The sequence below is a fragment of the Moschus berezovskii genome, chromosome 12 (genome assembly GCF_049115385.1).
Source record: "Moschus berezovskii isolate FMDL1 chromosome 12, NW_MosBer_1.0, whole genome shotgun sequence".
In the NCBI taxonomy this organism is placed as follows: Eukaryota; Metazoa; Chordata; class Mammalia; order Artiodactyla; family Moschidae; genus Moschus; species Moschus berezovskii.
Window position 1 is genome coordinate 18,589,908 of NC_142471.1, and position 19,233 is coordinate 18,609,140.

The 19,233-nt window shown below is 36.9% G+C and overlaps 1 protein-coding gene across 4 annotated transcripts in view; it reads right to left on the reverse strand.

The window, feature by feature from the left end:
- Positions 1 to 19,233, reverse strand: part of RTKN2 (rhotekin 2) — a 118,615-nt gene that overhangs the window by 21,175 nt on the left and 78,207 nt on the right. For all 4 annotated transcript variants that reach the window (XM_088841915.1, XM_088841912.1, XM_088841914.1 and 1 more), the window contains 2 exons: positions 17,556 to 17,662; positions 16,495 to 16,626 (listed from right to left, as the gene is read on the reverse strand). In XM_088841915.1, the coding sequence (XP_088698041.1) occupies positions 16,495 to 16,626; positions 17,556 to 17,662 (239 nt within the window). The remainder of the gene's footprint in view (positions 1 to 16,494; positions 16,627 to 17,555; positions 17,663 to 19,233) is intronic.

Below are 19,233 nucleotides of genomic sequence, written 5' to 3' on the forward strand. Positions count from 1 at the left end.
GAAAAAGTTGGCTTAAAGCTCAACATTCAGAAAACTAAGATCATGGCATCTGGTCCCATCACTCATGGCAAATAGATGGGGAAACAGCGGAAACAGTGTCAGACTTTATTTTTGGGGGCTCCAAAATCATTGCAGATGGTGACTGCAGCCATGAAATTAAAAGACGCTTACTCCTTGGAAGGAAAGTTATGACCAACCCAGATAGCATATTAAAAAGCAGAGATGTTACTTTGCCAACAAAGGTCCGTCTAGTCAAGGCTATGGTTTTTCCAGTGGTCATGTATGGATGTGAGAGTTGGACTGTGAAGAAAGCAGAGTGCTGAAGAATTGATGCTTTTGAACTGTGGTGTTGGAGAAGACTCTTGAGAGTCCCTTAGACTGCAAGGAGATAAAACCAGTCCAACCTAGAGGAGATCAGTCCTGGGTGTTCATTGGAAGGACTGATGCTGAAGCTGAAACTCCAATACTTTGGCCGCCTCATGAGAAGGGTTGACTCACTGGAAAAGGCTCTGATGCTGTGAGGGATTGGGGGCAGGAGGAGAAGGGGACAACAGAGGATGAGATGGCTGGATGGCATCACCGACTCGATGGACATGAGTTTGAGTGAACCCCTGGGGTCGGTTATGGACAGGGACGCCTGGCATGCTGTGATTCATGGGGTTGCAAAGAATGGACACGACTGAGTGACTGAACTGAACGTCAATAAGTATTACTAAAGAAATGGTTGACGCATGGAAAGTCTTTAAATCCACAAATTCGTAGATATTTAAAAACGAACTTATTGATCACCTCTGAAGGATGCTGGGGAACCTGCCACAGTTTTGCTAACTAGTGTATTAACTGTTGGAGAAGACTCTTTAGAGTCCTCAGAGTGCAAGGAGATCAACCCAGTCAACCCTAAAGGAAATCAACCCTGAATATTCATTGGAAGGACTGATGTTGAAGCTCCAACAGTTTGGTCACCTGATACAGAGAATCGACTGATTAGAAAACACCCTGATGTTGGGAAAGGTTGAAGGGAGGAGGAGAAGTGGATGATAGAGGATGAAATGGTTGGATGGCATCACTAACTCAAAGGACATGAGTTTGAGCAAGCTCTGGGATATGGTAAAGGATAGGGAAGGCTCGTATCCTGAAGTCCATGGGTATGCTGCAGAGTTGGACATGAATGAACGACTGAACAACAACAAAGTATATAAAAGCAAAATTACAAGTGCTTATCCCACCTTTAAGAATTGTCCTTCAACCTATTAGCTGATAAACCTGAGATATGCCAGCAAATAAATGAAGAAAGAATGTTAAAAATAACACCGATTTGGAATCCCAGATGAAATAAAGAATTTATATAATGTTCATCAACAGACATTAACATGACTGGAAAACCCAGACAGTATTATACATCTCTAGATAAAAATAGTCACATATATTCTTATCAACCAACTGTTGTAGATTAGTCACTAAGTCATATCTGATTCGTTGTGACCCCATGGACTGCAGCACACTGGGCTTCATTTGTCCTTCATTATCTCCCAGAGTTTGCTCAAACTCATATTCATTGAGTTTGGTGACGTCATCCAACCATCTCATCCTCTATAGCCCCCTTCTCCTTTTGCCGTTAATCTTTCCCAGCATCAGGGTCTTTTCCAATGAGTCTGCTCTTTGCATCAGGAGGCCAAAGTAATGGAGCTTCAGCATCAGCCCTTCTAATGAATATTTAGGGTTGATTTCCTTTAGGATTGACTGGTTTGATCTCCTTTCTGTCCAAGGAACTCTCAAGAGTCTTCTCCAACACCACAGTTCAAAAGCCTCAATTCTTCAGTGCTCAGTTCAGTTCAGTTGCTCAGTCGTGTCCGACTCTCCGCGACCCCATGAATCACAGCACGCCAGGCCTCCCTGTCCATCACCAACTCCCGGAGTTCACTCAAACTCATGTCCACAGAGTTGGTGATGCCATCCAGCCATCTCATTCTCCGTTGTCCCCTTCTCCTCCCGCCCCCAACCTTTCCCAGCATCAGAGTCTTTTCCAGTGAGTCAACTCTTCACATGAGGTGGCCAAAGTATTGCAGTTTCAGCTTTAGCATCAGTCCTTCCAATGAACACCCAGGATTGATCTCCTTTAGAATGGACTGGTTGGATCTCCTTGAAGTCCAAAAGACTCTCAAGAGTCTTCTCCAACACCACAGTTCAAAAGCATCAATTCTTCGGTGATCAGCTTTCTTCACAGTCCAACTCTCACATCCATACATGACCACGGGAAAAACCATTGCCTTGACTAGACGGACCTTGGTTGGCAAAGTAATGTCTCTGCTTTTTAATATACTATCAAGGTTGGTCATAACTTTCCTTCCAAGGAGTAAGTTTCTTTTAATTTCATGGCTGCAATCAGCATCTGCAGTGATTTTGGAGCCCAAAAAAATAAAGTCTGACACTGTTTCCACTGTTTCCCCTTCTATTTCCCATGAAGTGATGGGACCAGATGCCATGATCTTTGTTTTCTGAATGTTGAGCTTCAAGCCAACCTTTTCACTCTCCTCTTTCACTTTCATCAAGAGGCTTTTGAGTTCCTCTTCACTTTCTGCCATAAGGGTAGTGTCATCGGCATATCTGAGATTATTGATATTTCTCCCAGCAATCTTGATTCCAGCTTGTGCTTCTTCCAGCCCAGCATTTCTCATGATGTACTCTGCATAGAAGTTAAATAAGCAGGGTGACAATATACAGCCTTGACGTACTCCTTTTCCTATTTGGAACCAGTCTGTTGTTCCATGTACAGTTCTGACTGTTGCTTCCTGACCTGCATACAGGTTTCTCAAGAGGCAGGTCAGGTGGTCTCAGCTTTCTTTATAGTCCAACTCCCACATCGTACATGACTACTGGAAAAACCATCACTTTAACTACACGGACCTTTGTTGTCAAACTGATGTCTCTGTGTTTTAACAAGCTGTCTAGGTTTGTCACAGCTTTTTTTCTGAGAAGCAAGCATCTTTTTATTTCATGATTGTAGTCACTGTCCACAGTGATTCTGAAGCCCAATAAAATAAAATCTGCCACTTTTCACTTTTTCCCCATCCATCTGACATGAAATGATGGGACCGGTGCCATGATTTCAGTTTTATGAATGCTGAGGTTCAAGACAGCTTTTCCACTCTCCTCTTTCACTCACCCTCATCAAGAGGCTTTTTAAGTCCTCTTCTCTTTCTGCCATTAGGGTGGTATCATCTGCATATTTGAGGTTGTTGATTTTTCTCCTGGCAAACTTGATTCCAGCTTGCGATTCATCCAGCCTGGCATTTCACATGACGTACTCTGCACAGAAGTTAAATAAGCAGGGTAATGATATACAGCCTTGATGTACTCCTTTCCAAATTTAACCAGTCTGTTATTCCATGTTTGGTTCTACCTGTTGCTTCTTGACCTGCATAAAAGTTTCTCAGGAGGCAGGTAAGATGGTCTGGTATTCCCGTCTCTTGAAGAATTTTCCATGGTTCATTGTGAATCACACAAAAGGTTTAGTGTAGTCAATGAAGCAGAAGTAGATGGTTTTCTGGAGCTCTCTTGCTTTTTCCGTGATCCAATGCAGGTTGGCAATTTGATCTCTGGTTCCTCTGACTTTTCTAAATCCAGTTGTACATCTGGAGGTTCTCGGTTCACATACTGTTGAAGTCTAGGTTGAAGAACTTTGAGCATTACCTTGCTAGCATGTGAAAAGAGCACAACTGCACAGTAGTTTGAACATTCTTTGGCACTGTCCTTCTTTGGGACTGGAATGAAAACTAACCAATGAACAAACCTAAACCTGCTTCAGAAATAGAAAGAAAAGAGACAACTTGAAGATGCAATCAGCAAACTCTGGACTATGAAAATTGTGTAAGATAAATGACCATATTTCTTCAATAAATTGTGTGTAATTGTGTGTGTGTATATGTAAGAGAGAAAGCAGGGTGATGGTAGAATGAATACCAACTGATTAAGAAATTTAGGAGACCTAATCAGTCAGCTGCAGTATATGGACCTTAGTTGGATCCTGATTCAAAAAGCTGTTAAAAAAATCACAAGATAGACATTTGAACACTGTCTGGATTTTTGATAACATACTATCTTTATATATAACTACAGATTTTCTTAAGTATGGCAATAGTAATATTTACAAGTAAAATGATATGACTGCTAGAATTTGCTTCAAAATAATCCTACAGTAGAGGTAATACTCTTTCTACAGATTGTCTTGAAATTTTTTCCAAAAAAACCACAAAACATAAAATACAACTACAAAAATGAACTGCCCGCTTTCTTACTTATAATACAGAGATAATATTGCACTCACATCTTCCTCAGAAACATGTTGTAAAGATAAATGAGTTCTTTGAAAGATGTCTGGGCTACAGTCTTATTAATCAGGCATGAAGACAAAATTGTTGATGGCTAAAAACAAGCTTTAGAACTTATACATACTCTAATGACAAAGAAAGCATACCTTCTACAAACATATGGCAAGGAATGTTTGAAATAAAGCATAACCATAAGTTAAAATAAGTACTGGGTGTGATTAGTATTAGTGTGATATAATTATTTTCAATTTATGTCAATGAAATCAGATGCAAACTCCTAAGAAAAAGGTTGCTTAAAAAATTATTTTTGCTGTATTTAATAAAGGACAATCTAAATAGTTGATAGGTTTCATACATTAAAAGGACTAACATAATCAGAAGAAAATCCCATGTGCTTCATGATAATTTTACTTGCTAGGGTCCATGATAAATATAATGGTTAAAAGCCATTTCAAGACAATTTAACAAAGGGCTATCACACCAACTAGTGTTATTTACTTGTTTAGTACAGATTTTATTATTCATTAAAATGAAATCATGCATAGTATTTAAATCAAGAAAAGACTATTGATCTCAAAGACTCACACTTCTTTTCCATTCCATTCCCCACCCCACTGGCAACGGATAAAACTTTGGCTAATAAAATGCTTTCAACAATGTATAGGAGATTCAGTGGCTCCAGTTAAGTACCCTTTATTGAGGACGTCTAGCTCAACAACATTCATAGGGAAGTTTTTTGAAGTTAAACAATCTACTTTGAAGTAAATCATCCTTTCAAATTTGGATTGAAAAGAAAAGGGAAATAGCTTTTAAGCTTTTCTTTTCTTAATGTGACTATTTCCACAGATGGCTCCCTCTGAAAATTAATGAACTGACTTTGCCTTACAGGAAATGCCATTTAGAAGGACAAGAATTATAGTCATAGAAAAGATCCTATGATCAAAATATCAGAGCTATTATTTATATACCTTAGCAACTGTAAAATTTATGCTTTCACATAATTTTTAAAGTAGCATTAAGCAAAATTACTATTTTCTAAATCATGAGAGAAGACAATCAAAAGAAAGGAATTTTACTTTGCATTTAATATTTAACATTATTAAGCATAAAAAGAAAGATCTTAGAGACCCAGTATTGGAAATACACTAACAAGTGAAACAAAAATACTACTCTTAAAAGTTTTATGTAGTGCTTATCTGCTCTACCTATGAGAAAATACCAACTTGGCATTTATCAATGATCCTATTTATTTAAGAATACATTAATAGCACATCTTCTCTTAGAAATTTACAAAGTAAGCAAAATAATTAAAACATCTACCTTATACTTCGCTTACAACTCAGACAGTAAAGTGTCTGCCTACAATGCGGGAGACCAGGGTTTGATCCCTGGGTTAGGAAGATCCCCTGGAGAAGAAAATAGCAACCCACTCCAGTACTCTTGCCTGGAAAATCCTATGGATGGAGGAGCCTGGTGGGCTACAGCCCACAGTGTCGCAAAGAGTCAGAAACGACTGAGCAACTTCACTTACTTACTTTACTTACCTTATATTTAAAAACCAAGTAATTTAAAACACTAAGTAGACTGCATGGATTGAAACTGATGAGTTTATCATAATATTGGAGGTGGGACAGGACAATAGAAATGACACTCATATGCTACATCTGGGGGAGGTAATTCTACTCTGATACATGTTGCCAATATCAACACGTCAACATGTAAGACCAACTCCTTATTCTGAAAATTGGCCATTAACATTAAACATGAATCTAGCCTTTTCAGGAGTGACATAATTCATTCTCTTTACAAAAGAGCATCAGCTAACACATATAGAGGAAGCACAGTAGGGAGAAAAATATATGCAATCTCCAAAGTAATAACTGATCTAGATAAGGGAAGACTTATGTTCAAATGTCTCCACAAAAAAAATAGATAAAAGACTTTATAAAACTTTCAGCTATAATTAGGTCCAATAATCTAATGTAAAACATGGTGGCTATAGTTGATAACAGTACTGTATAAGTGAAATTTTCTAACAGACTTAATGTTCTCATAAAAAAGATCTAAACAAACTATAATCCAATAATGATTGCAATAATGATTACATAACTGTATCTTATTTGTCAAAATTATCAAACTATACCTGGTGACTCAGAGGGTAAGGAGTCTCCTGCAATGTGGGGGACCAGGGTCTGATCCCTGGGTTGGGAAGATTCCCTGGAGAAGGAAATGGCAACCCACTCCAGTATTCTTGCCTGGAAAATCCCATGGATGGAGGAGCCTGGCAGGCTACAGTCCATGGGGTCGCAAAGAGTCAGACATGACTGAGCGACTTCACTTCTATACCCTTAAAATTGGTGAATTTTATGTCAAGTATACAACTATAAAGCTGATTAAAAATTAAATAATACATAAAGTGCTTAACTCACTCCCAAAAAAAGAAAAATAAAGAGATAAAGCAAATATGATAAAATGTTAATGGGTGATTCTAGATGATACACAAGTGTTTACTGAGGTGTTTTTTTACAACTTTTCTATAAATCTGAATACTCTTATAAGTTGAAAAAATAAGTAAAAATTACTTTAATAAAAAATGTATCTACCTCTATTTAACTTTGCATATATATTCTTTCTTTTCTTTCTTTCCTTTCCTCTCAACATATTTGTTAGTTTTGTTTTCACTGCTTTATTCCCCACTTGGCACCTTGCTTTAGTTTTGTTTTCCAGTTTGTGCTTTAGTTAGTTTTGTTCTTAACTGGTAGATGTAATTTTTGATTTCCTTTGTTTGCCAGGTCAATCTACTGTACTTTATTTTTGCTGGACTGTTTTGATTTTGCTTATGGGTATGTGTGTATATATATATGTATATTCCATTATTTTAATTACTGTTTGACTGATTTTTAATTTATTTTATTGGAGGCAAATTACCTTACATTAATATATTAGTTGGTTTTGCCATACATTGACATGAATCTGCCCCGGGTGTACATGTGTTCCCTTTCTTGAACCCCCCTCCCACCTCCCTCTTCCCCATATCCTCCCTCCAGGTCATCCCCGTGCACCAGCCCCAAGCATCCTGTATCATGCGTCGAACCTGGACTGGTCACTTATGATAATATACATGCTACAATGCCGTTCTCCCCAATCATCCCACCTTCACCCTCTCCCACAGAGTCCCAAAGACTGTTCTATATGCCTATGTCTCTTTTGCAGTCTCGTATACAGGGTTAAGGTTACCATCTTTCTAAATTCCATATATATGCGTTAGTATACTGCATTGATGTTTTTCTTTCTGGCTTACTTCACTCTGTATAGTTGGCTCCAATTTCATCCACCTCATTAAAACTGATTCAAATGCATTCTTTTTGATGGCTGAAAAATACTCCATTGTGTATATGTACCAAAGCTTTCTTGCCCATTCATCTGCAGATGGACATCTAGGTTGCTTCCATGTCCTGGCTATTATAAACAGTGCTGCGATGAACACTGGAGTACATGTGTCTCTTTCAATTCTGGTTTCCTCGGTGTGTATGCCCAGGAGTGCGATTGCTAGATCATATGGCAGTTCTATTTTCAGTTTTTTGAGGAATCTCCACACTGTTCTCCATAGTGGCTGTACTAGTTTGCATTCCCACCAATGGTGTAAGAGGATTCCCTTCTCTCCACACCCTCTCCAGCATTTACTGCATGTAGACTTTTGGATAGCAGCCATTCTGACTGGTGTGAAATGGTATCTCATTGTGGTTTTGATTTGCATTTCTCTGATTATAAGGGATGTTGAACATTTTTTCATGTGTTTGTTATGTTTGACTGATTTTGTAACTGCCATTTGTATGGGATTCATCTTTGGTTTCTCATTTTTGCGTTTTTGTTTTAATCTCACTTAATGCCATAACAAACCACTTGTGGAATCTTCATTCCTGACCAGAGATCAAGCCCTGACCCTTTGGAATGGGATCACTGACTACAAAACCCTAGACTACCAGAGAACTAATCCTTGGGAGTATCAAATAGTGAAAACTCACAGAAAGGAAACCCCTTGAATACAAGACCTGGCATCACCCAACCACCAGGAGCACCCTGTATAGGACGTCTCATCTAAACGACAAACAAAACAAAAATACAAACCCAATCAGCAGCAGACAGGATCACCACCTCACTCAGCCCTGCCCATCAGAGGAAAAACAAAACCAACAACAACAAAACTCAGCACAAAGCTTATGCTATAGGAAGCTCACACAAACCAATGGACCAACCTTAGAAGGGCAGAAACCAAAAGGAAGAAGAATTCAGCCTTGAAGCCTGGGAAAAGGAGACCTCAAACACAGTAAGTTAAAAAAAATAATAATGTAAAGACAGAGAAATACTACACAAATGAAGGAACAAGCTAGAAACACAGAAGTCCAAATAAATGAAAATAGGCAAACTACAACTACAACAAAGAATTCAGAATAATGATAGTAAAGATGATCAAAAACCTTGAAAACAGAATGGAGAAAACGCAAGAATCAATTAACAAAGACCTAGAAGAATTAAAGAATACACATAGAGAGACAACACAATTACTGAAATTAAAAATACTCCGGAAGGAATCAATTAAAGAATATCTGAAGCAGAAGAACAAATCAGTGAGCTGGAAGATAAAATGGTGGAAATAATTTCTGAAGAGCAGAATAAAGTAAAAAGAATGAAAAAAAACTGAGGATAGTCTCAAAGACCTCTGGGACAATATCAAAAGCACCAACATTCAAATTATAGGGGTCCCAGAGGAAGAAGAGAAAAAGAAAGGGTATGAGAAAATTTTTGAAGAGATTACAGTTGAAAATTTCCCCAACATGGAAAAGGAAATAGTCAATCAAGTCAAGGAGCTACAGTAATCAAAGCAGTATGGTACTAGCATAAAAACAGAAATACAGAACAATGGACCGGACAGCAAGTCCAGAGATAAACCCACACACCTCTGGTCGAACTAATCTATTACAAAGGAGACAAGACTATACAATGGAGAAAAGAAAGTGGCTTCAATAAGTGATGCTGGAAAAACTGGACAGCTACATGTAAAAGAATGAAATTACAATACTCCCTCACACTACACACAAAAATAAACTCAAAATAGATTAAAGACCTAAATGTAACGCCGAATGCTGTAAGACTCTTAGAGGAATACACAGGCAAAACACTCTCTAACCTAAATCAAAGCAAGATCTTTTTGAACAACATCCTAGAGTAATGAAAATAAAAACAAAAATAAACAAATGAGACCTAATTAAACTTAAAAGCTTTTGTATAGCAAAGGAAACCATAAACAGAACTAAAAGAACACCCAGAGAATGGGAGAAAATATTTGCAAACAATGAGACTGACAAATAGACAAAAAACTCATACAGCTCAATTAAAAAAAAAAAAAAAACCACAACAAAAAAACCCAATTAAAAAATGGACAGAAGCTCTAGATAGACATTTCTCCAAAGAAAACAAACAGATGACCAAAAAAGCATGTGAAAATATGCCCAACATCACTAATTATTAGAGAAATGCAAATCAAAACTACAATAAGGAATCACCTCACACTGGTCAGAATCAAAGTAAAAGTGTTAAATGCTCAGTCGTGTTACTCTTTGGGACCCCATGGACTGTAGCCCACCAGGCTCCTCTGTCCACGGAATTCTCCAGGCAACAATACTGGAGTAGGTAGCCTTTCCCTTCTCCAGGGTATCTCCCCCACCAGGGATCAAATCCTGGGTTTCCTGGATTGCAGGCAGATTCTTTACCATCTGAGCCACCAGTCAGAATGGTCACCATCAAAAAATCTACAAACAATAAACTGGAGAGGGAGTGGAGAAAAGAGAACTCTTCTGTGTTGTGTGGGAATATAAACTGGTAGAACTACTGTGCAGAACAGCATGGAGGTTTCTTAAAAAACTAAAAATAAAGCTATCATATGATCCAGCAATTCTGCTCCTAGGCATATACCCGGTTCAGTTCAGTCGCTTAGTCGTGTCTGACTCTCTGCAACCCCATGGACTGCAACATGCCAGGCCTCCCTGTCCGTCACCAACTCATGTCCATTGAGTCGGTGATGCCATCCAACCATCTTATCCTCTGTCAACCACTTCTCCTCCTGCCCTCAATCTTTCACAGCATCAGGGTCTTTTCAAATGAGTCAGCTCTTTGTATCAGGTGGCCAAAATACTGGAGTTTCAGCTTCAATACCAGTACTTCCAATGAACACCCAGGATTGATCTCCTTTAGGATAAACTGGTTAGATGTCCTTGCAGTTCAAGGGACTCTCAAGAGTCTTCTCCAACACCACAGTTCAAAAGAATGAATTCTTTGGCACTCAGCTTTCTTTACAGTCCAACTCTCACATCCATACATGACTACTGGAAAAACAGCCTTGACAAGACGAACCTTTGCTGGCAAAGTAACGTGTCTGCTTTTTAGTATGCTGTCTAGGTTGGTCATAACTTAACTTCCAAGGAGCAAGTGTCTTTTAATTTCATGGCTGCATTCACCATCTGCAGTGATTTTGGAGCCCCCCAAAATAAAGTCAGCCACTGTTTCCACTATTACGCCATCTATTTGCCATGAAGTGATGGGACCAGGTGCCACGATCTTAGTTTTCTGAATGTTGAGCTTTAAGCCAACTTTTTCACTCTCTTCTTTAACTTTCATCAAGAGGCTCTTTAGTTCTTCTTCACTTTCTGCTGTAAGGGTGGTGTCATCTGCATATCTTAGGTTATTGATATTTCTCCCAGCAATCTTGATTCCAGCTTGTGCTTCATCCAGCCTAGTGTTTCTCATGATGTACTCTACATATAAGTTAAATAAGCAGGGTGACAATATACAGCCTTGACGTACTCCTCTTCCTATTTGGAGCCAATCTGTTGTTCCACGTCCAGTTTAAACTGTTGCTTCCTGACCTGCATACAGATTTCTCAAGAGGCAGGTCAGGTGGTCTGGTATTCCCATCTCTTTCAGAATTTTCCACAGTATATTGTGATCCACACAGTCAAGGCTTTGGCATAGTCAATAAAGCAGAAATAGATGTTTTTCTGGAACTCTCTTGCCTTTTTGATGATCCAGTGAATGTTGGCAATTTGATCTCCGCTTCCTCTGCCTTTTCTAAATGCAGCCTGAACATCTGGAATTTCACAGTTCACATATTGCTGAAGCCTGGCTTGGAGAATTTTGAGCATTACTTTTCTAGCATGTGAAACTGTTCGGTAGTTTGAGCATTCTTTGGCATTTCCTTTCTTAGGGATTAGAATGAGGAGTGGGAACTCATGTACACCTGGGGTGGATTCATGTCAATGTATGGCAAAACCAACCAATATAATATTGTAAAATAATTAGCCTCCAATAAAAAATAAATAAATAATGACTGTGGCTTGTTTATAATAGCCAGGACATGGAAGCAACCTAGATGTCCATCCGCAGACGAATGGATAAGAAAGCTTTGGTACATATACACAATGGAGTATTATTCAGCCATTAAAAAGAATACATTTGAATCAGTTCTAATGAGGTGGATGAAACTGGAGCCTATTATACAGAGTGAAGTAAGCCAGAAAGAAAAACACCAATACAGTATACTAACACATATATATGGAATTTAGAAAGATGCAAGTGATAACCCTGTATACGAGACAGCAAAAGAGACACAGATGTATAGAACAGTCTTTGGGACTCTATGGGAGAGGGTGAGGGTGGGATGATTTGGGAGAATGGCATTGAAACACGTATGTTGTCATATGTGAAACGAATCACTAGTTCAGGGTCAATGCATGTTATAGGATGCTCGGGGCTGGCATGCGGGGATGACCCAGAGGGAGGATAAAGGGAGGAGGAAGGTGGGAGGGGGGTTCAGGAGGGGGAACTTATGTAAACCCGGGGCAAATTCATATCAATGTATGGCAAAACCAACCAATATAATATTGTAAAATAATTTGCCTCCAATAAAAAATAAATTAATTACCTAAAAAAAAATAATAAAATAAAGTTTACACCTAGGTTTTTGTTTTGGGCAAAATAAATAAATAAATAAAGAAAGAAAAAATACTGACCAAAAAAAAAAACCCTGACCTTTTCCAGTCCTGTGGCCGCTGCCAATTTTTCCAAATTTGCTGGCATAGTGAGTGCAACAGTTTCACAGAACCATCTTTTAGGATTTGAAATAGCTCAACTGGCATTCCATCACCTCTACTAGATTTGTTCATAGTGATGCTTCCTAAGCCCCACTTGACTTCACATTCCAGGATGTCTGACTGTAGGTGAGTGATCACACCATCTTAATTATCCAGGTCGTGAAGATCTTTTTTGTATAATTCTTCTGTGTATTCTTGCCACCTCCTCTTAATATCTTCTGCTTCTGTTAGGTCCACACCATTTCTGTCCTTTATTGAGCCCATCTTTGCATGAAATGTTCCCTTGGTATCTCTGATTTTCCTAAAGAGATCTCTAGTCTTTCCCATTCTATTGTTTTCCTCTATTTCTTTGCACTGATCACTGAGGAAGGCTTTCTTATCTCTCCTTCTTTGGAACTCTGCATTCAAATGGGTATACCTTTCCTTTTCTCCTTTGCTTTTCACTTTTCTTCTTTTCACAGCTATTTGTAAGGCCTCCTCTGACAGCCATTTTGCTTTTCTGCATTTGAGAAAAGCATAGTTGAAAAAGATAGATGCATTCCAATGTTCATTACAGCACTATTTACAATAGGACATGGAAGCAACCTACACATTCATCAACAGCAGAATGGATAAAGATATATCTTTATATATACAATGGAATATTACTCAGCCATAAAAGAAGGAAATAATGCCATGTGCAGCAACATGGATGGATCTAGATTGGAGATTGTCATACTGAGAGAAGTTAAGTTAGATATTGAAAAATAAATATCATACGGTATTGCTTATTTTGGGAATCTTGAAAAGTGGTACAAATGAACTTATTTACAACACAGATAAAGAAGTAGAAAACAATCTTATGGTTGCCAGGGGAAAAGCAGGAGGAGGGATAAACTGAAATATGGGTATTGATATATACACACCTACATAGAAAATAGATAACTAATAAGGACCTACTATATAGCACTGGGGATTCTACTCAATACACTGTAAATGACCTATATGGGAAAAGGATCTAAAAAGAGAGTGGATATATGTATATGTATAACTGATTCACTTTGCTGTACACCTGAAACTAACACAATATTGTAAATTAACTATACTTTCATACAAAAAAAATTTTAAGTAGGAAATGCAAAGGAAAAATTTCTACTGAGAAAGGGCAGGGATCAGTGCTGGAATCAGCACTGGAGAAAATGAAGATGGAAATATTGCAAAGTTAGGTAATTTAACACTTTGTCATCAATTTAATTTTTGAGATAAGCAACTAAATTATATTAATCTTCCCAACCTTAACCTTACCCTTATGATTCAATATTAAAATTATTTTTGGTACTTTAGACAACAGTAATATTCACTGAAAGCAGTAATTGTGTCATCAGTCCTCAGGGTCAAATACAGCTCATGTTGTACCAAGTTTAGGGCTAAGTCTATACAAATTACTAGATAAATTATTTTCCTGTGAATCTGTAATGCTTAATTGTGGAGCCACCATAGGATTTCTAAATATGCTGATTTCAGTGATCATAATAATGGAGCTGATTGACTACGGAATCCCATCAGTTGCCAGGTCATCAGCCTTTATTACGACAGGAAAAATGAGTCAATTGAAAAAGGTCAGTTTAGTCAGGTCATGTAAACACCATTGACCACTTTTTGGAAATTAGACTCTTGTCATCAAACAAGAAAATACAGATGAACTGACTATAGTTACCAAGAAGTTCTATTATAATTGGCCTCTTAAATTTAAATGGCAAAGTTTCAACAGATTCATAAGTTACTGCCAACAGGTAACTTGGCTTTGCACTGAGAACCTCATTTCAAAGCTACTTTGTACTTTCAAAACTGATTCAAAGTGGATTCGGAGATAGGAAAAAGTTTAATTTTGCTTCCCAAATCTAGACTAGCAGTATGACTATGAAGGAAAAAAAAAAACAATCCATGAATTTTTAATCTATGTTTTCTACCCATTAGGATAAAAATGAGCCATATAATTTTATGTACTAGCTAGACAAGTTCTATCTGATCTCTGAGTATGGGTTTTCACTTGTAAAACAGAAATAAGATACCTGTAAAACAGGGTTGACCTACCTGCTCTGCCTCCCTTAAAAGGGCTGCGATAGGAAAAATGAATACCTCAAAGGCTGTTTTCAAATCTAACTTTTAAAATATCATTTGTTTGGATTACATTTTAATTTAGTTCATAGCTATCGATATTATATTGTACAACATACAAGAAAAAAATTGGTAGGATTCCATTTTTATTACCTAACTACCTAGTGAAAATCAGGTTACACAAAATCATCTATGTATCAGAAGAGCTGTAGCCAAAAATACTTAACATGAATAAAGCAAAACAATTAGTCAAAAACAAATTTGGGAACTTGCCTGGACTTTTCAAAAATGTCAATGTCATGATAAATTTTTTTTAAATGGCAAGTGAAGGGTACAATTTAGACAAAAAGGAAACAAATGACATGGTGACTAGATGCAATCTGTGATCCTTGATGGAGTCTTGGATAAAACAAAAAATAAAAATTGGAACATCTTGGAGACAATTGCGGCAATTTGTTCAGTATATTAGATAATATTATTTTATCAACAATAAATTTACTGACTATGATAATAATATTACAGTTATGAAGGAAATAACTTGTTTTCAGGAGAAACACGCTAATACATTCTAGGAAAGAAATTTCATGCTGCCTGCTGCTTACTTTCAAATGGTTCAGAAAAAAGTTTTTTAAATATCTAGAGAGAAAGCAAATGTGGTAAAATGTTAAGAACAGCTGAATAATCTAGGTGATGGGTATCAGGTTTTATTTTTCTATTCTTTCAACTTTTCTATACATCTGAAATTTTTAAAAAACTCTGGGGGGAAGTGAACACTATGCACAACAAAAAGTTGACAAACAATGGAAAAATTACATAAATTTTCCAATAATAAAATGATACTTACTTTAACCTAATTTTTAAATGAAAATAAATTCACCGTTAAAATATTTGAGGTATATTATTTAAGAGCAACATTAATCTTTCTAATACAACAGATAAATTAAGTGGACTTAATTACATAATAAAAGGTCTCACTATAGGATTTCCTTTAAGAAAAAGTGGCATCATCTCTAAAAGCAGAGCAGAAACAGATCAAATGTCATTACTGGAAAGATCATAGAAATTAACTAAATCTTTATACACTAGCAGACCAGTATCAACATGTTTTTTCAGGACATACACTAACATTTTTTCTCAAAAGATAACTTAAAGGCAAGTAGAACATATATATTACAGTTAACAGATGTGATGGCTCATGTTTTACCACGCAAAGCTAAACAACTAGAAATAATTGAAGTTCATAGGCAGAAAACATGATCTTCTAATCTAGAAATGCTAATTTAATTCTAGAGTTGGAATGCGATAAAGAAGGAGGAAAAATCCTCTAATAAACCCTAGACTTGGAGGATAGACAAACTTAAGATGGTGAGATAAAATAAGTCTGCCTTAGACTGAAAAATTTTCCTGCAGATTTCTGGGTGAAAACTTTGAAACTAAAATTTTATAATCTCCTTTTTATCAAACCAGTATATTTACATGTATGTGTATTCTTCTGGCAGAAGGCTGAACAACTGTCCACCAATTCCATAAGAAATCAGAAAGTATACTCAGGAATTTCTTTTTATGGGTTCATTTAAGCATTGACTAGAAAGAGTATATTACTGTAACATGATGTTTATATGATCTCTTAATTATATATTCATAAAAATTTTAAACCACCTGTTAACGTCAAGTTACATTCTCTGCTTTAAGATCTATTTGCTGGTATAAATCTCCAATTACTACACTTTCTTAGAAAATATACAGTATTTCCTTTACCAGATAAGTTCTATAAATAGAAAAATAAGATTAAATTATATTTATGAACTATTTTTAGCAGTTCTTTCCTTTTTTTGTAAATAAGATGACAACAGTGTGAACTGTAATAGAAAATAATTTCATAAAATATTATACCTTTATCTTCAAAATAGCATTTTATTTACCTTGTTAATAGACACTATCAAAACCGGTTCCACTTTAGCTTCAATTTCTTCTGGAGTGTAAAAACAATACAGTTTACCCCCTCTTAAAACACAATACAACCTTCTCCAACGAATTAGACCTCCTACCATTTGCTGAAAAAGAAAAATCAAGAAATTCTCAACTTTAAATCATTATTTATCATCTTAACTCTAAACTCAACAAAATACTTGAATTATCAGTTAGTTTTTAAAGATGTTTTAATATGACAGTTACCCAATTAATTTATCATACAATAAGTTAGTAGCTCAAAGTCAAAAAGTTAGTATCAGAGAAGAAATGTTTGGAATTCTCAAAAGCATTATGCATAAGGGAAGTAATGATTATCACATAACTCACACACATAAAATCATAAATCAATGCAATTTAAGAGAAAATAGTCTATTAAAAATTAGTGCTTGGAATTCCACAGCAATTCACAGAATGACTCAGGAAAATTATAAAAATAACTCAATATTTAAAATACAACTTTCCCTTACTGTTCTCAGAACATGGACTTCCCTGTATAAATGCAAATTTTCTTTCCTCTTAATGGAATCTTTTTTAAAAAGCTATTGATTCATTGAAGCCCATAATTAATTATTTACTGAATATAAATAACTATAGTTATAAATAAATAAGGAGTAGGTTGCACAGAGGCAGCTTTGGAAGCCTAGAGGCCAAAACTGTGCTGAAAGCTGTCTGACAGAAAGGTCTTTATGGGAAAGGCTTGAGAAGTCCTCATCAGTTTCCCCAAGGAGTCGTCTGTTACATATTATCCTGTTGCTGCTATTAAGGAAACAGAGGAACCTGTAGAGGCAACTCCTTAGCCATCAAAATTGCATTAAGACCCTTCCCCTTCCCACCTTATCAGTTCCAGCCACAACTCCTATTCTATGTCTAACAATGAGGAAGCTGCCATTCAAGAGACGATTTTATATTTAAAAAAAAAAGAAAATACTTCTTAATATCAAAATGCCAAACAACTGCCATTAAGATCTAAATTAGAGCTATAACTGTTGTAGGATATTTGAAGTCTTCTAACCTGCTCATTAAGAAATCCTGCAAATACATCCTCAGCCATACAGGTTGGTTGGGCGACTAGTCGGCAGCACATGTTACCATATAAGGGAAGCCAAAATGAAGATTCTTCTATTTAAATGAGAAAAAAGTCAAGGTATAAATATATATTTATTTAAGATCATTATACATTTTAATTATTTTTACAAATTTTTGCTTTATATAAGAACACATGTAAAGGTCCATCCTACTCATATTACCATATTCAATGACAACATCAAATGAAAGAAAGCGGTCAGGACAGGATGATATTAAACTAATAGTTTGTAGTAGTGGTCCCCAACATTTTTGGCACCAGGGACCAGTTTTGTGGAAGACAATTTTGCTACAGACTGGGAGGGTGGAATAGTTTCAGGATGATTCAAGCACATTACTTGTATCGTGCATTTTACTTATATTATTATTATTACATCAACTCCACCTCAGATCATCAGGCATTAGATTCTGGAGGTTGGGGACCCCTGGTTTATAGCATGCTATCACCTGGAATAGACATGGAACTTTTAGTCTCTTGATCTCTTTCTTGATCTTAAAACAATTAATCAATGGAGGTAGTTCAGGGCATATAAGTAAATTCAGGTAATTTGAAAAACATACTAATAAAATGATTTTTGTATGTTACATTCTATTTTTTATTCTGGTTTTCATTACAGTAATTAGCAAATTGATCCTCTGAATAAAACACTTCGGAGCACCACTTAAATAATTTAATAATAAACCTTTTGGCCCTTCCTCCTCTCCCTTTCCTTACAGTTGTAAGCCATTATGTGAAGCCCACCAAGATGGGGATCTGTGCCAGGAGTTGGGGGGAGGGCAACAGCAGTGGACAGAGCTGGGTGCTGGAGCCGGGCAGGATAAGAAGGGTGAGTGAGAGAACTTCCTGGCATGAGGCGGCAGAGCCTGAATGGGCTGAGGACGATGGATCACATGGGGAATCTAGAACCCAAGGGTAATCTCTTCTCAGTGGTTGGCCTGGCATGGAGAGTTGGGGTCCAGGTAGAGCAAGGAGGGTATCTATGCACAGTGGCTGCCCAAGTGAGGTGTTAGAATCCAAGGAGAGTAAGAAAAGTGTGCACATTTTGGGGGTGGTCCAGCCATGGATGTCAGCTTGAGAGGAGTGAGGAAGCCATTCACACATCTGGTAAACCAGAGGAGTGCGTCAGAGTCCAGGAAGAAGGAAATCCAAGCAGAGGGGCAGCTGGGTATGGGGTGTCAGAGCACAGGTAGGCTGACAAGGGTGTCCACATTGGGTACTGAGGGCAGCCAGGCATGTGGAGTTAAAAAAACCTGAGTGCATTGAGGAAAGCAATTATGTGAGGAAGATGGGAGAATGGTTGCTTTTAAGGAGACTAATCAAAGAATAAAAGACAGTAGATAATATAAAGAGAATAGAAGATACGTTTCTCACTATCAGAGAAAGGAAATACAAACATGCAGAATGAACTCTTTGGTATTGGTTTAGTACTAGATGTACTGGTATGAACTCATGTTTTCAACATATAGAGATTAAGAAATCCATGACAAAAAATATATACATGTATGTCCACTAAGAGGGCCTAGGAAAAGTGACAACTAATGGTGACAGTCTAATAGCAATGAATTTACCTAAAACTCCCATGTCTTCTAAGTATTATTTCTATTAA